General features: G+C 37.4%; 1 protein-coding gene across 8 annotated transcripts in view; it reads right to left on the minus strand.

The window, feature by feature from the left end:
- The window catches only part of ITPR2 (inositol 1,4,5-trisphosphate receptor type 2), a 489,277-nt gene that overhangs the window by 375,192 nt on the left and 89,139 nt on the right, over positions 1 to 24,946 (minus strand). For 7 of the 8 annotated variants that reach the window (XM_045061584.1, XM_019834732.3, XM_019834731.3 and 4 more), the window contains 7 exons: positions 17,078 to 17,193; positions 16,200 to 16,286; positions 14,057 to 14,215; positions 8,036 to 8,134; positions 7,670 to 7,753; positions 7,224 to 7,370; positions 3,884 to 3,979 (listed from right to left, as the gene is read on the minus strand). In XM_045061584.1, coding sequence (XP_044917519.1) covers positions 3,884 to 3,979; positions 7,224 to 7,370; positions 7,670 to 7,753; positions 8,036 to 8,134; positions 14,057 to 14,215; positions 16,200 to 16,286; positions 17,078 to 17,193 — 788 coding nt within the window. Of the gene's footprint in view, positions 1 to 3,883; positions 3,980 to 7,223; positions 7,371 to 7,669; positions 7,754 to 8,035; positions 8,135 to 13,056; positions 13,114 to 14,056; positions 14,216 to 16,199; positions 16,287 to 17,077; positions 17,194 to 24,946 lie in introns of those variants that run through there. The other variant, XM_019834734.2, reaches the window with a different exon arrangement.

Raw genomic sequence — 24,946 nt, forward strand, 5'->3', positions numbered from 1 at the left:
CTCACACATATCCTGTGTGTGATACACATATGTATTATCCATATAAAACTAGTTTGTAGAATACCACACACCTCCTTGCCTGTGCAAAAGCTGTCCTCACCGCCTGCACACTCTCCTTGCCCACCTGCCTTACTCATCCATCAGGCAGCTCCTCCTCTAGCCTCTTCACCATTCCTTGTACCTCCTCGGCAACTTAGTGCTTCCCTGTCAGCACGTCACTATTCCTATTGCTACAATACACTTATCGCATTGTACTCAGAGCTCCCCGAGGGCGGAAATTGAGTTTTCTAGTGACATCACTGGTGTCTACCAAATGTTTGCAAATAGGTGTCCAGCCCCAGCCTCTAAGGTAACTACTTGAATCGTTATTCCTATTACTAGTTACATCAAATCCAAACCTTTCAATCAAAATCTTCAAGCAAAGAACCCCTCTCCTTGAGCCAAGCCTCCCTTTTTACATTGTCTGCTGATAATGTGGAACATTCCACAACCCTGTCTGTGCCTCCTTGATTGTCCTTCTGCTTCTCTACCAACCTGTGTCTATTACTTTCTTGGAGAACCAGGGAAAAGTTTGCCCCAAACAAGAGCCTCCTTTGGCTTACCTCACAACTCCACCTGACTGACATGATCCTGCCTCTGACCATCCTGTGGCCATTTATTATACACTGTGTTCCAAACTAGAAGGTCAATTCTCTGAGGGCAGAGATTTTCTCCTCTGCTTCCTTTCCTATCTGCAGCATTCTCTACCATACTATGCATTTATCAGGCACTTAAAAAGTATATGTTAAAGACAGTATGACATCTTAAAGAGGATGTCTGTTGCTGCTATGAATTCCAAAAATAATTATTCCCAACTCCTGCATTTTCAACATCCTATTATGTGTATCTTATTGTTTAAGTAGTATCTAGATATTAAAGATGAAACTGAAAGAGCAAAATAAATAAAAGCCATAGAGCCCTTTCTCTCCTATAAGTAAGGGTCTAATTAAACAAAATAAATAAGGCTAGGAAGTTACAAATCCACATGCTAGGAACTCCTTACCATACCTCAATGACATGAATAATGATTTGAAATTAAAGACCTGGGCATTTTTAAAAAGCAAAATGATAAAAAGGATAAGCATTGTTTTTTCTTCTTTTTTTAAATATGTATTTACTTATTTATTTATTTATTTTTGACAGTGAGAAAGAGTGCAAGTGATGGGGTGGGGAGGAGACAGAGGGAAAGAGAGAGAGAGAGAGAGAGAGAGAGGGAGGGAGACAGAATCTGAAGCAGACTCCAGGCTCTGAGCTGTCAGCACGGAGCCCAACGTGGGGCTCGAACTCACAAACCGTGAGATCATGACCTGAGCCAAAGTCGGATGCTTAACCAACTGAGCCACCCAGCTGCCCCAACACTGTTTTTTAACTGTTGTCAGAGGCTATATCCATCTGTTGTGGAATTAGAACTGGAAACCAATGTTTTTATCAAGTCATAGTGACTATAATAAATGTGCTTTTGCCACACCTGAAGACACTTTCACACCATATGACAAGCGTGCTGAGATGTGACTGTACCAGGACCTTTTCTGACCTGAGCTGACATATGAAATATAAAACTCCAACCTATGGATGCCAATATTCTAAAGTTAAGATTCTTCTTTTGAGTTAGAATACTACACAGAAGCACCCATTCTGTTAAAATCAGTAGACAATAAATTCCTACTTTTCAATTTTCAGATATGTATTTAATGCTTAATTCTCCTTCTCTCACCTTCTCCTAAAAAAAAAAAAAAGTGCTATCTCAAGTATTAAAGGTCAAAGCAGAGATCCTACAAGTACACCAGAATCTTTAATGGACAGTATAGTATCCGGCATTTAAAGTCATATCCTCTAGAGATAGAATGAAAAGAGGCTTTCAAATTATTTTCAAGGAATGAGCTGCTTTCTATTTTTCAATTTTTAATGGACTACTTTATGTATTGAGGTCTTAGATCTTCATTAAAGTTAATAAACAATTTAATTTTCAATAATCTAGTATTTGAATTATCAATGATACAAGTTTTAACTGTAGAAATTAACTAAGAAAACTAATAATGTTTAATCATGTCAGCTTTCTAGAGAATGTCCATAGTTACAACAGCCATTGACTGAAAGCTGAATTATGGAGAAGAGTCACTAACACCAGATCCAAGAGAATTTTAATACGAATTTCTTATCTTTTAAAGGACATCCCATAGACTTTTCTAATTCTTATTTTAGACAAGATCTCCACCTTACTGTTTAATTTTACATCAAAGCATTACTTTTCAACAAAGTTACTTCAAAACATTCAAGGTGTAAACAGCCCATAAACGGCAAAGCTATATTTCATTTATTTGAACAGATTCATCAATAATAGTAAAAGTATTTATATTTATATTTATATTTATATTTATACTATTTTGCTATGGTAAATAGTATAAATATATAGTAAATTTTATATAGTAAATTTTCTCATAATGAAATTAATCATGCCGGCACCACTTACCAGATGCCCACCATGAGGCGCACATTATGCCAAGCCCTTTACCCTATTTAATTCTCTTAATACTTGTATTCTATGAATGTTGTGATTATACCCATTTTACAGAGGAAGAAATTAGAGCTTAGAGAGATTAATTTGCCCAAATATGGCTCCAAATTCCTCTCAAATACAAATCCCCAAATCTTCTTCCTATCCTCTAAGCTTACAGAAGCCTGAATAGCTTCTTTGTATTCATTCATTCATTCATTCATTCAAGAAATAGTCATCAAATGCTCTCTAAGTTCCAGGCATTGCCCTAGATGCTGGGGACACAGTGGTGATGTAGAAAATAAAAATAAAGAAAAAAAATAAAAATAAAAAAATAAACCCCCCTGCCTTCAGAGAGCATACATTCTGACAGAGAATGCCAAAAAAATAAAATGTACCATAAGTCAGAGAGTGGTAAGTACTATGAAGAAAATTACCACAGATTAATAGGATGTAAAGGGTAATGGTGTCAGGTGCTGGTTTACACAGGGGTCAGCACATTTACGGAAACTTCCTGTTTCCCATACCTTTTTCTCATCACTTCTGCGTCCCCACTTCCTTATCTTCCCTCACATCCGAAACCACAAGTTAGATAAGTCATACTAAAAATTTCTAAGGCCAAATTCTGGTTTAGAATCCCAGAAGAAACTCTAAATTGAAAAACAGAAACAGACTTGAGGGGAGTAGAATGGATGATATTTTCATACATCTAAAAAAAACTAGTATCTTCAAAATTATTTTTGCATTTTATAGCCAAACTTTAATTAAATCATTTCTAAAACATCTACGCTGTTGCTTCTTCCCACTCTTCCTATCTACCTGATTGTCAACATGCTTGTAGTGGAGAAAGGAAAGACCTTATTTGTTGTTACCATTTTTATTAGCAGTTTTAGGACTGTTCAGTGTCTCAGGAAGAAATGCCTTTCCTCTCCAACAGTTTGAACAATAAAAGCCAGTAAAACCAGTTTCTGTGAAAACGGCCTGAAATGATCAAGGCTCTACTACACCAAAAATGAATTGATCACGTCTCCAATGCAGACATTCTGAAAGAATGAAGCTAAATACAAAAGTTTAGACTGAATCGATACTCTCTTGCCCTTGACCTTAAAGAAAACCAACCAGTGTTCTGTTGTTACTGTTGTTTTAATTTTTAAGACAAAGATTATTTAAAGGCTTCAACTAATATTTACATATTAAGAATAATTTATATGCCAGCCCAGATCATAATAGGCAATGGTCAAATTTTGTATCATGACTGTTCCTACAAATATAGCAATGTTTGGAGAGCCTAACTGCTTATGTCACTATCCAGAGTCAGAGATTTAATAGTACTCTATCTATTAGACTTACCTCTGCAGCTAAATAGTTCCCAGTTGCAAGGTGTTTAAATCTGAACAAGCTGTTCCATTGTCCAGCACCGCCACGGCAAGGGTCATGATGAACTACCTACAGACAAAAAGAGCAACAACGATAAAGGTTAAAAGATACTCACGTTGCTGGCAAGCAAATGCCAACATTTTACACAAAGTGCTCGCCTGTTAATACTAACTTGTCAAATCTAATATGTTTTCATAAGAGGACAATGTGGCAGAAAAACAAAATTCCCCCACAAATGAGCAAGAGACCTAACAGTTAACTCACTGTATGCATGCATGATGCTCATGCCTTAACTGTGCAAATACAGCCTTACTCCAAAAGACAGGTTTCCCAGGCCAAAACTGGAAATGCTGTGGGGTTTTTCACCATTTGTTACTCAAATATTCTTTCAACAAATCCTATTAAAAGCTTACTATGCACCAAGTACTCTTCTAGACAATAGGACGCAGCAATGAGTAAGACTAGAGCTTTTAATACATAAGATTTGGCAAGGGCTAGGAGGAAATAAACAGAGCGCATGACAGAGGAGGTAGGGAAGGCTTCTTCTTGAGATGTAGTGATTAGCACAGGCCACTCAGAGATGACATGGTGGCTGAAACCCACAGGGTAAGAATAAACAGTCACGTAGAGAGATTGGAAGATATCATTCCAGGTAGAGAGAACCACAAATGCCAACACCTGGAGCTTTCTCAACTAACTTAATTCTTGGCCCTATCCGTGGATGCTTTTTTACTAATACCATGTCCTTTCATATCTGTCCTAGGAATTGGCTGAGCCAGGAACTGGCCCAGATGCTGAGCCACCAGGCTCCCTGAGTACAAAAGAAGGTGCTCTGAAGCAGCTGCTTACGCCAGGTGACCTGATGCACAGCAGCAAATCCTAGGCTTTACAGTCTGAAGATGACTGTGTTTGAGCCCCAGCTCTGCCAATTACTAGGGTATGATCACAGCAAGCAACTGAACATCTTCAAGCCAGTTTCATCATGTCCAAATGATTTTAATTCATAAGACTGTTTTGAAGATTAAGTACCAGGAGAACTTTTCATTATTCTCCCCCAACAGGTTACCTTCTTTTTGTTAATACTGACCACACTTAGACTCCTGCCCCCAGCCTCAAATTCTGTGTGCTGCTATACAGAACTTTCTAATACTTTTTGCTAGACTCCGGCGTCTAGGAATCCCCTACTCTGATAGCTCAAGTAAGATAATAATTATGAAAATACTTCAAAGTGGATGAAGTCTTAAAAACACTCTCCCTGTGATCAAAAACCTACCCATCCTAAAAGGCTAAGTTCTCAAACTTCTTCCACAAATCCTTTACAACTCACACTGGCTATAGTCTAACTCCTTTGACAAAGACATTGATACCTTTGAGAATGCTCAAGTCTATCGGCTGTCTCACATACATACACAGATTTTGCACACAATTGCTGGAGGTTAACAAATAACTTGAAGCTCACCACAGATCGCAGACTAAGAATTCCTATCCTATACAGTAGTGCATCTAGCAATGCTCGTATAGCTCCCTAAAGGACAATTTGGAGATACAGAGTGTCATCATTTATCACAATGATTTTGCAAGGCTGCTCTTGGCATCATCAGGCATTGGCCAAGATACAAAAATCCTGCAAGTCACAGCCTTCTAAGTGATCCACTGTATCACAGGGGTAGGAAGCCTCATCAACAGGGTTCTGGAGTCATTCCACTGGAACAGAAAGCAGAGAAAAGTAGAATAGAGCTTCTCTCTTTCTCTCTCTCCCAAAATAAATAAACTTTAAAAAAAAATTTGAAATAATAAAAATAAAGATAGGAAATATGTTTGTTGTACAATTTCATCTCTATTCTAAACCATGGCAGAATTATCCAAACCAAGCCTACAGAATTATTTTGATGTTACCATTTAATTAAGGGTCAACTCACTGGAATAAACATCATACTTCCTCATTGTCTGTTTCAATAGTCTGTAATGTGTGCCGTTACCCCTTTTTCAGCAGGGTTACTTCCCTCTTTTTTTCATCATGTGAAAAATAAGTATGTTCTGTTATTACTTCTTCTAACACAAGATATAATTCAAGGGCCCACGTTTACCCCTGCTCGTTTATTTTCCTGTACTTGCATAGAATGTCTTCAGATCCTCATCTCCTACCACTTCTTTCAAGTCCAAATGCGTTTATTCAAGATACGTACAAATATTATACCTTCTAAAGCAATTATTTACATGTTGAAATACATATTATTTTATTACAAATCATTTTCCTTTTCTTCTTTGTTTTGAAATTTAGGCATTTTATCAATTTTTAATCATGAAAATCTATAAATAATATTACCTATGAATTCTATTTTAAGCTATTAAAGGAAGTGCCACAAAATATATGCTGTAATAGGGGAGTGATGGGTTTAAAATGATTGCAAATCACTGCTATAGCCTTAGATGTCCATTACATCAGGATGGAACTTATCAAATGTTGGCTCGTTCATGAGTAATTACATCTATCTTATCTCCTCCATGGTATAGAAAGATCCTTTAAAGAAAAATCCATACCGGGGCGCCTGGGTGGCGCAGTCGGTTAAGCGTCCAACTTCAGCCAGGTCACGATCTCGCGGTCCGCGAGTTCGAGCCCCGCGTCGGGCTCTGGGCTGATGGCTCAGAGCCTGGAGCCTGTTTACGATTCTGTGTCTCCCTCTCTCTCTGCCCCTCCCCCGTTCATGCTCTGTCTCTCTCTGTCCCCAAAATAAATAAAAAACATTGAAAAAAAAAATTTAAAAAAAAAAAAATCCATACCTTACAATTCTTAATTACTCTGTCATACTGGCAATGACTTTTTAAAGGATGGATGAATTCTTAACTATGGGTCTCCTCATTCCCATAAAAATGGCATCCCCTGAAGACATAAATGTTCTTCTCAGTTACTGTGCGGTTCTGATATCTATCTTCACTTAAAGTGAGTTGTCATATTCCAATCTTAACTCCAGTGCCATTTGAGGCACATTGCCTGCAGTCTGATCAATCTTCACAACATTTCCCAATGGATTTTTAAAAAGCAACATCTATATATGCTCTTATTAGATGTCAGAGAGAGAGAGAGGGAGAGAGAGAGAGAGATGCGCCAGAGAGAATAGGTAAAGGAAGTAGTAAGAATTCAAACTGATCATAGTAATGAGGACAAGTTAGTTCACAAATATTACTCTTTTATCAAATTATCACAAATGATGCCTATAATAATAAAATAATCAGCCTAGTAAATCTGATTTACTAGTAAATTTATATAATTTTTTATATAAATACTTACTAAAATCCAAAAATATTTACACACCTCTATTTCCCAGAGTGCTTTAGAACTAGTAGCAGAAGTGGCTGATTGACGCAAGGTTGTACGAAGGAAAATGTGTTGTTTTTTCTCATATTCATCACAAGTCAGAAACTTCTCTTGTTCTGCATGAAACAATCTAACAACATCACCCTAGGAAAACAGGAAAATAAAACTGTATTTCCAAGAAAATTCTGAACAAATAGACATATGAAGCAGATGTCTCTTTCTGGTTTTTATACTCTGTACCCTTCTGCTAGTTACTTGGCTTTTAATGATTATTTATATGTTCCAAAAAGAGGAAAACTCAATGAAACACTCAGTGTGAGTATTAAGGTCTATAACCATCTTCTGAAGTATGAATACTAGTGAATACACAGGTTTCGCATGTAGAATTTCAGTAAGACTACCTTCAGTTCTTCTGGCAAATGTTCCACGTAGCACATACTTACTCCTTTTAGTACATCCTCTCGATAGGAACTATATTTCATAAATAAAGTGATTTTCCAGCTCGTGTTGCAATTAACAGCATTCACCTATTAATGAAGAAATGCTAAGTTATAAAACTATGCACTCCGTTTTGTACCAGAAATTATTCCTCCAAACGGTAAAAAGAGAGAAAAAAGATAACTTTGGACAATGAGGTATGTACCTCAATACAAATACCATCCAAAACTAGCAATCATTATCTACATGGATCTTAGGAATATTAATTACTATAACTGGGGTTATGCTCATGAAAACAATAAATGAAGCTACATGACTTTTTTTTCTCTCACAATGAATATAAAATTCATTTTCTTTCCACCTGAACTTACCTCTTTACACCCTGGATTATCCAGAAGCTCTATGTTGCTGGCATGCAGTGGTTGTCCTGCATTCACGGGCATCAAAACAACTTTGTCGCCTACGACAATCTAGGAATCAGAAATAAGTTGCAACCATGACACTGAGTGGATCTGTGGTGCTCCGTTTGAAGCTCAAAACAACTGCACAGAAGTCCTCATTATTGACCTAACACACAAATCTTAGTTCAATTCTTTTTCTCCTTGAGGTAAAATGTCTTCCGATTAATGATCATGTAATCATGTTCATAATGCCTATCAGCCTGGATTCATAAAGCCAGTGTAGATCCTTTTCTTATTAGTCTCCCATTTCAGTAAGAACTTTTTTTAATGTCGATAAATAGGACAATTCGCCTCAACGCGAGGTTCTTGCCATGTGCACACCAAAGAGAGTGAATACATCCGCCACAAACAACCTGCCTAAATATTTCAACCACTTCAAGTGCGAGGAGAAAATGTCATCCATGTATTATCTAGGGAATTAAAAACAAGTCTGTGAAATTTGATCCTTCCCATAATCTCAGAAATCTATTAAACATTCTAATGCCATCTGGATTCAGGAAATGCACAATTAGGTATGACCTGGTAGAAATATGTTTATTGTTTGGTCCTTAAGCACCTGGTTGACTTTTATCTTAAACATCCCAAACTAATATTGTTCTTTAAACTTGGTATTCATTTTTAAGTCAAAAAAAAAAAAAAAAGCTAAAAAACTGACTCTACTGACTGGCTGGCTCAGTCGGTAGAGCACGCAACCCTTGATCTCAGGTCATAAGTTTGAGTCCCGTGTTGGGAGTAGAGATCACTTAAAAAACTAATTAAAATATACATAATATTTTTTAATTGGTTTTGGTAGAAATGCTCTAGAGAAGTAAGTCTAAGTTGATTTTTCATCTATGTTATCATTAACGATGACCAATTTACCCTCAAGAATTTCTATTCATAGGAGCGCCTGAGTGGCTCAGTCAGTTAAGCGTCCGACTTCGGCTCAGATCATGATCTCATGGTTAGAGGGTTCCAGCCTCGCACTGGGCTCTGTGCTGACAGCTCAGAGCCTGAAGCCTGCTTTGCATTCTGTGTCCCCCCCCCACCCCTCCCCTGATTGTTCTCTGTCTCTCTCTGTCTCTCAAAAATAAATAAATGTAAAAAAAATTTTTTTAAGAATTTATATTCATAATTCAAATTGTGGGAAATAAAGTTATGTTTTCTTAATGATAATGAACAGTTTAATTTTGGAATTATTAAAGTCTCTCTTGTGACAATCCATTAGAAGACTTATTATTGTAGGACCTATACTCTTAATTCTCATATGAAATTTCCTACCATCTCAGAAATGAAAAACAATACCTCTCTTTGCATATTTTGTACCAACTGAATATGAGAATACATTAATTTGAGAGAAAACTGAAAAGCAAATCAGGACTCAGAAAATAAGAATAAACAAAACTTCTTCCTGTATCTTAACCTAGACCAAGACTTTCAGGAACATAATTTCATATTTCCAATATAAATTAAGATTTTGTGGGTTATATACAGGAGTCTACATTTACACATAGTACTGCTGTCACAAACTATATCTGGAGATTCAAATATGATAGAGGAGCTTCAAGTTCACTATTCGAGCGAAGGGTAGTTGTTCTTAGTTTGCAGAAGTAGCTTCTAGAATTGGTCTCTGTTCATCACCCGCCTTTCAGGTCATCATCAGTCAGGTGCTGGTGACTAACTCACAAAAGCCACTGTAGAAGCTCTCTATGCACAGATAAGGGAACACCACCAAGAAAAGGTGTTAAGTGAGAGGGTGAGGAAACAGAGTGGGCTCTATTTGTGTTAAAAGCAGAGGGAAGGAGTAAAAGTACATGCATAAGAAATCTTTCCAGAGGTTAACTGTGGTGCAGGGGGAAAAAACTGGGGAGATGGAAAAAAGGGTAAGAGACTTTAAGTGAAACATCTTTATATTGCTTTCCATCTGTGAACCAAAATTGGTAAGTAGTTTTAAAAATTAAATAAACAAAAACATACAAAAGCCAACATGACATAAACATATTTCCAACATCCCCTTCTACAACTCACACACAGACACACACACACACACACACACACAGACACACACACACACACACACACACACACACACACACACACACTTCTTACTGCACATGACATCAAAGTGGCTCTAACTCTCAGAGCCGGACAGAAGTCCGCATCATCATCCATACTACGAATACTGGGATTTAATACACATCTTGCCAGTGCTGTGTCTGATCTTCCAATTTCTTAAGGAACAACTGGATTTGGTTTACAATGTCATTCTCATCTGCATCATATAAATATTAGTCAATAAGCTACTAAATATAATGATATATTTCAGCTGTGTCTTTTCAATTAAAAGAATATTTTTGTTTGCACCTATATCCACTGACCTAAGTCTTACTATTTTAGTGTACTTTTCTGTAAGCTTTGGGTCAATCCATATGTTCTATTTATTTCAAAACACCACCCATAAAGTCTTATACTGTATATTTTTTTTAATTTTTTTTAACTTTTATTTATTTTTGAGACAGAGAGAGACAGAGCATGAACTGGGGAGGAGCAGAGAGAGAGGGAGACACAGAGCTGTCAGCACAGAGCCCGCTGCGGGGCTCGAACTCAAGGACCCTGAGATCATGACCTGAGCCGAAGTCGGACGCCCAACCGACCAAGCCACCCAGGCGCCCCTTATACTGTATATTTTTAAGAGACCAGCCATATAGCCAAAATGTTCCAAGCACCAAGGTTTCATAAGAATGGTATTCACAAAGAGAATCTAACATCAATTCACTGATTTCCAAGTCCTCTGTCTTGTTCTTGACAATGGTGACTTTGAGTAACCAAGCTGAAACAAAACAAAAACAAAACAAAACAAAACAACAACTTGAAAATGAAATGGATAAGATACTAATCAAAAGAAATAAAAAGAACAGTAAGGGGTGCCAAAAAGAATACAAACATGTGAGAAATAATCCCTGTTTTTGGGGAACTTACACCTAATTGGATAAAGTGGTAAATATGGAACTTGGGCCTGATCCACCAAAGTGGTCAGATGCCTTCCCAGATGCTATGTATTTAATACAGAACTTGAGGTTGCAATCATTTTCTGCCATGACACACTCACCCTAGTACAAAATCATCTTTTAAAAATTCCAATTTCAAAAGCACTTCTGTTGGTTCTAAGCAACAGTCATGTAAGATTCAAGTTGAGATTTTACTGCAAATAAAGAGCAATACAGTGCCACTGGCAGCTACCCTTCTTTTGAAGTGGCACCTGGCCTGGTGAAAAGAACACTGCAATAAAAACCAAAACACCAGGGATCTAGTCCTACCTTTGCTAGAATTCCAAGAGACCTAGTTTTGCAAAATAGCAAAATCTACTTGCTATTTGAAGAGGCTCTTACCCTAAGAGTTGAATTTTTCTCTTGACTGGAGGAAGATCTGGGCTTTTCTCCTTTTTAAAATCTACCATCAAGGTTAAGAAGTAATAACTTCTTAGATCAAAGTTGAAAATTAAAAAAACAAACACTGAATCTTGGGAAAATAAATGAAAATGAAATATTTACATACTCTGCTATCCCCAATGACTTTCTAACTATTCAACAGCAAGGAAGAGCTTCTATACAGCTGAAAGTTGAGGGGTCCTTGAATCTCTTTCCCCCAAAACCCATCCAACTGACAATTCTGTAAGATATGGCATAAGTGTTCTTAAATGATAGAAACCGCTCATTTTTGAGGATATGAGCATTTTTCTCCCCAGACTATCATCAGCCTCATTTTTTTCTTTTTTTAATGTTTGTTTAATTTTTAGAGAGAGAGACAGAGAGAGAGTACAGCAGTGAACCCAACGTGAGGCTCAAACTTACAAACTGTGAGATCATGACCTGAGCTGAAATCAAAAGCTCAAACAACTGAGCCACCCAGGCGCCCCTCATCAGCCTCGTTCTTAAGTTTCATTTCAGTCACCGAACATCTTATTGGATACTTACAACCTAAATCACAACTTACTACTTGCTAAATGGTAGAGTATAATTTTAAAAGTCCTTTGAACCTTTCAATTTCTTCTTAGCTTAATACACTTTTAAGAAAAATCAGTAATAATTAAATGACTTACTACGACATGATAGTATTTCCTACATTTTAGAATTTTAGAACGACTTATTGCTAGGGAATGCCACCTACTCCTGGGGAAGAAAATGAGCATTGCTATACATTTAAGTGGCAAACAGAGGACTATGGGTGTGCTTATGTTTTCACAGCAACCTTAATCACACACAATAGCTACATAGTGGTGAGCAAAAACAATGAGCTGTTACAGCAAAAAGCAATGTGGAAGGTTGTTTAGCCATGCTTTATGGAGCACATCTATATAAGGAGGATTTCTATATTGCACTTAACAATTACGTTGTCCATTTTACCAAAATGGAGTGTTTGGGTGGTAGGTTCCCCCCACCCCAGGACAACTAATTATTTGAAATAGTTCATTACATTCAACTCTCAGTTGATCCTATAAAGGCATCTGGGAGCAAGGAGAGGAATAGACAGAATGAATAAGTAAACAGAATGAATTAATAAAATCCACAGTGAATCTAAAGGCCCTAATTTATCCAATCATTTCCTCATATTCCCTCAGAACTTGAGCTCAGGTTTTGCTTTTTTAACAGTTTGATTTTCACTGACCATCTATAGCCAGGGACACTACTCAGTGGGAGACCAGAGAGGGAAGCAAGCATTACAAGAAAGGGCACCAAAAGACATAGGTTGTTCATAAACTACATAGTCAGTCCCTAAATAATTGAGAGTTGATTGTAATTAACTACCTACTGAAGTTAAGATATATATCATGCTCACAGCACACATCACTTGATGCCAAAAAATAAACATGTAGGACTTATTTTTTTAAGGACTCCAACACGAGACTTAAAGTGCACTACATTCCTGCATGCCATGCGTCTACCAAACCTTACCTAAAGAGGGTATCATCAGATAATTTATTAACCAAATTAAACCATGAAGCTTGCATCCTGTGGAATTGAATGTATATTTCAAAATTCACCAGAAAAAATAGATTCACTATAAAAGAGGACATTTCTAGGACAAGAAATATCCAAAACATATTTAAAATGTAATCAAAGCACTGAGAAAACTATCAGAATAATTATATTTTTATATTGCTTGAATTTTACATTAATTTTTTTAAAATCGCAACTATTTTCTGGATCACCTGACCCAATATTTGCAAAGTATTTTATTCATAAAAAGTTATTCAGCATTTATGGAGCATTCCCCATGTTCTAGGGACTGTCACTTGCTACTTCATTTATTACAAATGAAAATAAATAACAATGTATTGAACCATTTCACATAATTTTTATTTTCCCTATTCTATAAATTTTCTAGCAGAAAATACTTTAGCAGCTGCTAAACTCTACATGATATGACATACATGTATTCCAAAATGTATTTTCAATACTGTCATCAACAAGCGCCCACCTATAGCTCCTCATACATTATGCATCTTTAAGATGTATAGACTGTAAACAGCTGACCATAGAGCCAATAAATGAAATACTGGCATAATGCATTGTTACTCTATTAATTCAAAGGGATAAACAACATTTCCTAAGCACAGCTTTCTCCTTACAACCATGCTCCCTCCTGATTAAGAAAGGAAGCAAACTCTACCCTTTGAAAGGTTCGGCCAATGTTAATATTACTTAAATTCTTTCACATGAATTCCAACTGGAAGATGATTTTTAATTAATTTGAATTTTGTCTTTTCATGATTCCCAAGCATAATTTGCACTGTAAATAAATACTTTTAACCTATTAAACGTACGACCATAAAAATAACGTGTCGATTGAAAACTACGTATCATTTCTTTGTGCTACCTGGATTCTTTCACTTATTAAGAATTATTGTCTTTATGAACATATTGTTTCTCTCTTAATTTTATTTTTACATACATTGTCACCCTCGCTTCTCAGCTTCCAGAAGGGATGAATATAAAACCAAGACCCTTCATTTCCGGCAGCATCCAAGGACACACGCATGGCGTTCTTCTCCAATAAAGCAGGTAATCTCTTGTTGACAGTCAGATACTTGTTGCTTTTTATATGTAGCAGCTGTAGGGAAAAAGACATTATCACCTTTATTCTTTGATGTCCTCTGTTAATTACATGTGTATGCTTGTACCTATATCTTGAGCCCACATAACACCACTTGGGGTGCAAGTCAAACAAAAGAGGTCTTTTTAAACTTCACACTCACCATCGAATTTCCAAGCTGACTTTCTTCGGGTTCCTCTTCACCTCCACCCCCCGCCCCCTATGAACTGGGCACATGGAGAAATCAAACCAGAGGATACCTCTGAACCATTTTTATCTACTGATAAATAATAGGATAAAACCAAGTGTCCCAAAGGAGACCAGAAAATTCCAAACATTTTTTCAATTCTTGCACAGACACAACAGAATACACGAAAAAAATAACCAAGAAACTAAAATAATGCACCAAACCATTTAGTGTTATTAACCATCCCTGCCAAGGACAGCCCTACTTCTTCCTGTGTGAACAGGCAGGCTTTGTATCCTCAATAATCCCTGGTCACTGATCCTACTCCCTTCTCAGATGAGCATGGATGTGCCATTTCTCAGACTTTTTGGGTGCCATTTGCAAAACCTCTCCAAGACCGTATTCTATGGAGTAGGAAAGCTAAAACAAACAACCTTCCTGTCTATTATTACAATCATTCCAAAACAGAATGGTCATTTTAATATCCACAATATAAGAAAGAAATTATCTCATGAACTGATGAAACCCTCATGGTCCAGCCCCACTCCTTTGGAATCCACCTTTTTAGAGCACATAGCTTGGCCCCTAGCTGGTAATGCTAACATTTGCACTTCAGGTTCTTGACAAGAAACAACTTGCTGGCACTTAATTCTGATCAAAACTTGGTTAAGAAAAACTCTATTTAGGGAGGATTTCTCAAGGGACATGCAACCCACCCATGCCACAGGTATTGTATCATCGTTCATTAGATAAAGTCCTACATTAGGGGAGCTGCAGATTCAGGCACTCTCATCTTGTCCCAGCAGAGGGCCGCTTGGACAGTCCTGAACACTGGTATTTTGCCATTGGCCAAATACAAAACATCAGGTGATATTATTTTTTAAAACAGCTCTATGAAACACCTCATTGTAGTATTTTCTGTAATAAGTTGTTAAGGCTAGCGCTTACTATATGAAACAGTGTCCTCTTTATGAGGGCTCATTGGAGGAATTCTTCTCTGGTCTTCTTCCTGGGAACATGTGTGCTTCTAGAACCTGGACTTAGTTCTATGGTAAGGACTTCCTATGTGAGGGCTATAATATATTATGCTTTCCATACAGCAAGGTCAGCAACAAAAAGGCTTCTAGCCAAAGGTGTCCAGCCTTCAAAACATGGTATTTATAAACATGCCCCCCCCTGACGTCACCTTATTCATATAAGCACTATCTTCCCTTTGACCCAGTCGCCTTATTTATTCCATTTTAGTGTACGTGGTATGTATTTTAAAAAATGCCTTCCATTCTTTTTGGAACAAGGTGGGGCATATTAACAAATAGCCAAGTAAAGAGCTGAAAGATCTAAGTGAAGCACAGGAGAGGAATGCAGCTGAGATAAATCAGTGGTGCAACTCATTGAAATAAATCTTTTAATAACAACTCAAAGACAATTCCCATCTGAAAGTACAACATGAACACTCCTCTCTCTACCAAATGCAAAGATAAAGCTTCATATGTTACATGTTAGTCCCACTAATTCTAAAGGAGGGTTTTACTATAGACCTTTAGAAAGTATGTTTCCCTGTCTTCCTCCTGTTGGTGGAATACCCTGTACCTACACCTAGATAAGTACACTTCCTATGTGTATGCTCACCAGACTTATTTGCGAACATACAGAATACTATGCTGAACATCAACTGAAAATATCACACAATATCCATAATTCCCATCAAAGAACAAATTGTTGTATCCCCAAATTTTAATGCAGCTTGGCATTCCTAACAGACACAAATTACCCATAAAATATTCACCTTTTTTTAAAGAAAGTAAATAGACTTACTTGTATAACATTACTGTATTTCACAATTTCTCCCAACAGTTTCTTATTCTCTGATTCATTTTGTTTTTGTTCCAGTTCTGCAGCATGCTGGAAAATGGTTAGCAAATATTCATCATGGAAACATAGTAAACAGAGTACAATAGTTGACAAAGAAACAAGGGTCATTTGAGGAACAAAGACTATAACCATGAATGAATTAGGCTGATTGCTCTACTCTTAGTGCTGGGGGCAGGGAACCGACAATTAAATGATTATAATATAGTATGATCATTCTCTCATGGTAATGCTGAAATGTGGCCAAAAATATCTTGGGATGCTTCTATGTTGGAAAGTTCAGAAAAGTACCAGGCTCTTTGGTCTTCTACAATTAGCTTCAGAAGGAATATTGTTAGACAAACCAAACAGAATATAGAAACAGTAGGTGAATTTCAAAAGTCTCAAAATAGTTTCAATTTCAAAAGTAACAGGAATTTTAATAACACACAATTTAAGTTCTATCAAATTTACATTCAGCCCAAACCAGAAGCAACAGACTTTCAGTTCTTTTTCTAGTCTTTCAGGAAAAAAAATTAGGTACGATGCCAAGTAAAATATAACTGGATCTGATACTCCTACAGAGATTCTGAATGGTTTCCAGTTTGATGTGAATCTTTGAATTAGTCTGGCACACCCTAAAAAATAGCAGGAATATATTAGCTACACGCCAGGAAATCAGTGGTCACACCCTATAACTTAAGTCTCTTCCACTTTCAGTGTGCTGCTACCTCTATTCTAAAATCTCTGTGCATTAAGTGAAATCACTAAGATACAAAACAGATCACTTGTTATTGCTGTTCTTGGTCTAGCCTCAGCTAGACAAATGGCAACCTGGCCCTTACCTGTAATTTCTTCAGCAAGGCTGCCTCTGTGTGGTTCCCCTGTTTGGCTTGCTTAGCTTTCCAATATTGTTTCTGGGCAGAATATCGGTTCATAGGGCACACCTTAAAGAGGCAGTCTATGACAAAGCAACAAACAAAAACACTGTAACTAAGGCAACCAGCATTTCTTAGATTTTCCTTTGAGCCTAGCATTGGAATCTTGCAATCCCTGAGTAGAAAGATTAAGCCTATCTCCCAATCAACTCAAACTCCCCCTATAACATTCTTTCTAAATAATTATTTAGACTGTTAAAATACCTTCTTCATTAGTTTTGGTTTTTTAAAAGGCACCATAGCTAGCGTGATTTATTTAAAAACCAAGTCAATGTAATCATTACATTATAAGATACTTCTTAATTATAATGGGGTACCTAGTGTTAGAAAGTGAAGAGGATGAGATTAGTGATTTTCACTGCCTTACCTGACTTTGCACCATTAATTATTTATTCATGGTATGTATCTTTGACAGCCAAAGTGATGCAAGAAGTAGAAACAATCAATAACAACAAAACCCATTTCAGTCATCCATTCCCCAAGTTTCCACATACCTGGGGTGAACATGGCATGGAACTCTGAGATGCAGTGTGTTACAAGAGAAAAACAAAGCAAAAACAAACAAACAAACAAAAAAAAAAAACTAAACCAGGATTATAGTTCTAATTCGACTACTAAATATCAAGATAGGAAATCATAGTGGAATAATATAGCTGGTGACATCTCGGAGCCAAAAAGCTAAACATATTTTTTTCTTTTTAATGAGGAAATTGGAAATTTGAGTAAACCATTCTTCCATCACTAATGATTTTGTATGTTTGTGAAATGGACTACAATCTACAATAAAGATCAACTCCCAATATTCTATGATAAAGGCGTAGTGATACAGAAAATCCAAACATTACCTTCATTTTTTTCACAAAAAATTGTATTAACTCAATATGATAAATGTACTTTATTTTGGTTGATGTGTTAATATTTAAGGTCACTCTCATTTTTTAAATATGTATCACAAAAATAAAATTCTGTCAACTCAAATACCTACTTTAGCTACATTTTTGACTATATATATATACTCATTCTATTATTCTCTATTAAAATAATTATAAAATTGGCCATACAGAGAAAGACAGATACCATATGTGTTCACTCTTATGTGGATCCTGAGAAACTTAACAGGAACCCATGGGGGAGGGGAAGGAAAAAAAAAAAGAGGTAAGAGTGGGAGAGAGCCAAAGCATAAGAGACTCTTAAAAACTAAGAACAAACTGAGGGCTGATGGGGGGGTGGGAGGGAGGGGAGGGTGGGTGATGGGTACTGAGGAGGGCACCTTTTGGGATGAGCACTGGGTGTTATATGGAAACCAATTTAACAATAAATTTCATACATTTAAAAAAATAAAATTAAATTAAATAATTATAAAATTAAATAATGGACTTGATCTCTTTTCAAATCTCTCTTATAGTTCTACTGGCATAAATTATCAAGAAATATGACTGTAGGGGCACCTGGGTGGTTCAGTTGGTTAAGCATCCAACTCCTGATTTCGGCTCAGGTCATGATCTCACAAAGGTTTGTGGGATAGAGTCCCACATCAGGGTCCATACTGAAAGTGGGGCTGCTTGGGATTCTCTCTCTCTCTCTCTCTCTCTCTCTGTCTCTCAAAATAAATAAATAAACATTAAAACATAATGACTTTTTCTATAGCTTGTAATCATAAACACAAATTCTACTGATTGTCCTCACCTTCCATATACAAACAGGCTACAGAAAATTAATTGTTAATTTTCTGGTGTAAAAGTTACTGATGTGGATGAGTAAATATCTTATACATAACAGGAAACAGACACCTTCTAAAAGGCACCACTAAAAGTAGGCTGAGAGACCATCACAATTACAGTATGATACAGATATTACCACTTGGTACATGTGTATGAACACCAAATAACTAGACCTGAAAACTGTTTCCCTTGGCAACATATTTTATAAGCCCTAAAAATATATTCTCCACATATTAGTAACTACAAAGAGAATATACAATTTTTTTCAAGCACCAGTATGGAAGCTGTTCACGGTTACCACCCAAACAATGTTCCCAATTTAATGCAGCAGACTATTCGGACTATCCTGTAGTAGGCAAGTGACTGAATTCTACATTGTTTTAGTGCAGCAAAAACACAAATCCATATTCAAGTGGAACTGACTCCATAATCTGCAGTCTATACTTCTGATTCCACCCATGCATGAAAAGAGAAAAATTATGTTCCTCTCCATTCCTTCAGATTCCTAATTAAGTTCATTAGGAAATGGTCCTCTGAGTGAAAAAATATTTTCACTAAATTCTAGATCACTTCAGTAGCATTCCTAATTAGCGGTATCTTTGGGTAACTAGCAAACAGACCGTGTGTGCCGTGGTCCTGATCATTGTGGCTGAGGTTATTGTGAAACGAAGCCAAACATTCAGCCAAACCATGTTTACTGGTCTGCCTCTGTTGCTAGGTGCTAAGAATCAGGTCCTGTCCCCAAACATTCACAGTCTCGTGGATGAGACAGGTGTCTACCATGTGTTGGAAGTTTCACAATGGAGCTCAAGAGAAGGTACCACGAGGCACAAAGTTGCACGTGGCCAACCTCACCAAGGAGATCAGGATAGTCACCCAAAGGAGAAGATGCAAGGCACGGTTGAAAGAACCAACACCAATTCAGCACAGCGGCAAGGGGGCTCAAATGCACGGGTGTGGGGGGCATGCCAAACAGAGCCAACTGCCGGTACAAAGACAGAGAAGGAGAGTGCCAAAGGACCTGCTAAGTATACAGGAAAACCACAGCCCAGGCCGTGAAATGAGAATGGAGCGTTTGGTGAAGTCATGGTCTGTGGAGTCCTACGTGCTGGATTAGGAGAATGGACTTTATCCCCCGGAAAATGTCAAACTCTTACAGGATTTTAAGCTCTTACAGCATGTGAAAGATGATGTGAACAAGAGGCGAGGAGACCAGCAGAAAGCTCCCTGCCAGCGCTCTGAATTTGGGCTGCATCGTAGCTGGGGGATAGCCACAGCTTTCAGAGAAAGCAGCAGAAGCAACAAGCTTAATCACCTATGAGATGTGGGGTGGGGAGAGGTGAGAAGGAGAGAAAGTGAAGGTGGCCAGATGAACGAGCTGCCACCCACTGTGTCTGAGATGCAACTTCAAACGCTCTGATTTCCAAAGCTCTTTCCTCTTTCAGGGCTTTGGTTCCGTGGTCATCCTCAGCAGCCTCCCACGGATCACATCTCATTTCATACTACAGTAAATAAATAACCAATCTGTTTCTGTGTGGGAACCAGTATCTCAGGACTATTTTGGTTGATGGGAAAGAATGTAGGGCATACACAGACTTCTGTACAAATGCTTTTCTTGTTGATGGTGATAGTGATCGTGATGGGTGTGTGTGTGTGTGTGTGTGTGTGTGTGTGTGTGTGTGTGTGTGTTTTATTCTCTCTTCCTCTTTTAGGAAACATAAAAAATCTACTGGTCTTGGGCTAGTCACATATTTTGTCCGATTCTAAATTGATTGCATAATAAAAGTGTTAATGATATGTGCCACACCTAATTCACAGGACTGCTGAGAGTCACAGAAAGAAAATCCATGTGAAAGCACTCTGTGAATTTTAAAGCCTTCTTATAAATGTAAGATATTATTATTAATATTGCTTCATTGCTTCATTCATTCAGCAACAGCTTCACCGAGATTAAGAGATGACTAAACCCTCACAGAGCTCCCAGCAAAGAGCAACAACAAGTACAGGTCTCGGACTAAACCTGAACACAAACCAGAAATGCTCAACTCACAAGTGTATGCACCTGTGGTTTAAGAGCTGCCACAGTGTGTAATTGTATAAAATTCTTGAACTCCCTGAAATAGGACGGCAGTGAGCAGAGGAGGTAACCTGTATTACCATGCAATGCCTCTTAGCGTATGCAGGTATAAGCCCTACCACCAGCAAGGGCGGAGCCTTTGAACAGACCTCCCACATTCTTCCTCCTCCAGGATAGGAATCCTGCTATTTCAGAGTGGCCCTCTCTCATCTGCCCCCTCCACACCCTGCCCCCTAGTATTCTTTGGTCTGCTCATTCTTTAAATTCAAACGTACATAAGAAAAAGTTTTCTGGGGGTTTTCCAATTAAAAAGTGGCTCAGTGTCGTTTGGGAATTAGTTGACAACATTCACTTCAGCATTTCAAGACTCAAGGAATAATTTTTAAAAGGGAAAGTTTTGCCTCATGGAGCAAACACTAAAAGCACAAATAAAAGGAAGTCATCTGAGTTAAATTTTTTAAAAGCTTAACCTGAAGACCTAAGGCCAATAATTTTGCAAAATTATAGAGTTCAGGAAATGTTAGTAATCCAACAAATCATGATATATTCAGTTAGGCAATATTATAAGGACAATGCCTTAGAATTAGAACTTTTTTTTTTTTTTACAACTCTGGAAGAAGGAAATTAAACACCCCAGAAGTGTTCGCTTTAAACTGAAAGATCCGGCATCATTAGGATGCTTATAAATTCTAGCGGTTTCTCCACTACAAAATATGGAAGCCATTCAAAGCATGGAGCACATAACGTGGATACCAAAAAAGTAACTTTCCCACACGATTCCACGTAAATCTTGCAGGAAAACGGTCTAAACCTCCACTTACAACACCTATCTAAATAGCTTTGAAATGTTTTGCTTTGTATCTGTAAAAGCACTTTCTAAAATATTTGTACCTAAGGCAGTTTCTGCACCCGCCAGAAACTATCTATAGTACTCCATTTGGGGCTACTAAAGGCAAAGTTTAAGTTATGTAATGGTCAGCAACTTCCTTTGCTAATAGTGAAAAGAAAACTTTGTTTCATTTCTCTTCCCTCTGAAACATGTTGTAAGATTTAAATGACGCAAGACATATTAAACCATCAGCAAATGCCTATCACAAAGCAGGCATTCAACAAATGGCTCTTTCATGGCAGCTTGTAAAATTACCTCATACTGATTACAGGGAACATGGTTGCCAAGGGGTTTATTATTTCCACGTGGAGAAAGGTGGGGAGGGAGGGCTCTAGAGTTTTCCTTTTTCTCTTTATGATATAAACAGGATGCAACAGAGTGCAATGAATATTATGGGACCTTCCCAATGATAAAATGGAAAGTAGTAAGAAAACTCTCCCTAGGGTACAGGAGAGGCACACAAGGGGCCATTGGACGCTAGTAATTAGAAATCAAAGTTGATCAGAAGACAGGTACACATTCATTAGCTGAAAATGTAACTATAGCTTTCTTTTGTCTTTCAGTTTCTCTTAGAAAGTATCCTGAAATACAGTGTTTGTACAAAATTATGCTTAGAGTGTGTTTTTAAAAGGAGTGTTGTTTTGTTTTGCTTAGGAGTGGAAATTTCAAACCAAGCACCTACCTCCCTTGATTATGGCCTAACCCAAGTGTAGAGAAGGTATGTAAGAGAGAAAGTATACTCTAGAACGTTAGGAAGGCCAGAGAAAATTTATTAGAGGTGTTAGCAAACATTAAAGTTTATCACAATACCTGGATGGACAACCATGAAAATGCAGAATAACTTCCTCTAGGCAAAAGTCAGCTATTTTACTATTGAAGAGAGAGAGAAACAGCCTTTTGAAGTTGAAGGCTTGTACACTGCTGAAATGTCAGTACTCCAAGGGGCTTCAGATAAAATCTGACCTTTTCCTTCTCTCAGATAAAGAAGCAAAAACTCAGAGTGAGTTACCTAGGTCATTCATGATAAAATCTCTAGATCAAAATAAATTATAAATGTGAACAAGTTCGCCCACACTTTGTACACTATACAGAGTCCTAAACATCAGTGGTAAAGATTATTTGAGACTGATTAACTGAGAGTTAACCTGGATTGTTTCTCCCCAATCCCAGAGAGGGAAACTGAGCAAACTGTAATGAGCAAACCAAGTGTGGTCTCACCATCCCTACCACCAAGAGGCCAAACAGTCACCAGGGAAGGCATCTAAGCATCCTATGTGTGGTTGAACGCACATCCTAAGATTTGTCTTAAGACTACAAAGTTGGTAAGGAATCAAGCTGGAATTTGGAGATCATCTGAACCCAATTCAATGTCTGTCTCACCGTGTGATGACACCATTCGGTAGCAGGTTTGTCACACAGAGGCAAAATTTGTCTCACTTGGAAAGCTGTTATAATTGTACACATACACTTCGAGGCCAATTAGAACAAATCTAATCTGGGGCGCCTGGGTGGCTCAGTCTGGCAAGCATCCGACTTCAGCTCAGGTCATGATCTCACGGTTCGTGAGTTTGAGCCCCGCATCAGGCTCTGTGCTGACAGCTCAGAGCCTGGAGCCTGTTTCGGATTCTGTGTCTCCCTCTCTCTCTCTCTGCCCCTCCCCCACTCGTGCTCTGTCTCTCTCTGTCTCTCAAAAATGAATAAACGTTAAAAAAAATTAAAAAGAAAAAGAACAAATCTAATATGGCTTCAACACAATAGCCCTAAATATGTGAAGACAGAATCCATCTGACATCTCTAGCTCATCTTTGGTTTAATTATTACATACAATGTCCTCAAAAAATTCCATTCTTATTACCAAATGCTGAGAATACTTCTTCACAATAGATGTGATTCCAGCCAATTAAAGGTTGACTTGTTAAAGCATTTATTAATGTATTTAGCAAGTATGTGCAGTGGTCAGAGATTGAGATGTGTCTCAGTCTCCTTCTTACTGCAGTCTTACAACATAATACAATGTCTAGAGAAATGTTATGAAGATATATAAGTATGTTTACAACAGTTGTAATACTTCAAAAGAAACTAATGAACATGGAAATATGCCATCTAGGCATATGTAATTAAATAATTGTTAAAACATCAATAGGAATGTTAGCCTCAAAAACATTAAACTTGATTCATACATTAATGGGTAAATACACAAAAACAAGTGAAACCGCTATGTTGCTTCATTTGGAGTGGGGAAAAAATAAAATTCAAATGCATCAATGCTGATTTTCGTTCTAGTCAAGGCTTAAATTTTAACACTAAGTAAACCATTATACCACAAATAAGTGGAATTTCTATCAGAAAATCATAATGTTTAATTTTAAATCAATTATCCCATTCTCAAAGTGTCATATTAACACTGATAATCAAGACTGTCAAAAACAGACTGACTCAGAAATCTAAATGCAAGTTTATGAACCCAATTACATGAATATTAAGTCTGAAAAAAAAACAGAAGTGAATTTATACATACATAAATGTGTGTATATGTATATGCAAATAGAATACAAATAGATATATACAATAGTTTTATATATAAAGTTTTATATGTTTATTTGTATTCTGATTTATGTGTATATTTCTATAGTACCTCTTATATATCAGAGGTTATCTCATACGTTTCCTCATTTAATTCTCCTAATTCTCCTAATTAGCTATTGCTTCCCAATCTGCATCATCTGAAAATCTGATAAACCTTCTTGTATATTCTTCCCAGCCATTGGTAATGACAAAGGTGACTTCCTCACGCCTGTAGGGACGCTTGGGTGGCTCAGTTGGTTAAGCACCTGACTCTTGATTTAGGCTCAGGTCATGATCTCATGGTTCATGGGGTCGAGCCCCACATGGGGCTCTGCATTGACAGTGAGGAGCCTGCTTGAGAGTCTCTCCATCTCTCTCTCTCTCTCTCTCTCTCTCTCTCTCTCTCTCTCTCTGCCCCTGCTCTCTCTCTCTCTCTCTCAAAATAAATAAACTTAAAAAAAATAATCATAAGGTTTATTTATTTATTTTGAGAGAGAGAGAGAGAGAGAGAGAGAGAGAGAGAG

This window comes from Felis catus, chromosome B4 (assembly GCF_018350175.1).
Source record: "Felis catus isolate Fca126 chromosome B4, F.catus_Fca126_mat1.0, whole genome shotgun sequence".
In the NCBI taxonomy this organism is placed as follows: Eukaryota; Metazoa; Chordata; class Mammalia; order Carnivora; family Felidae; genus Felis; species Felis catus.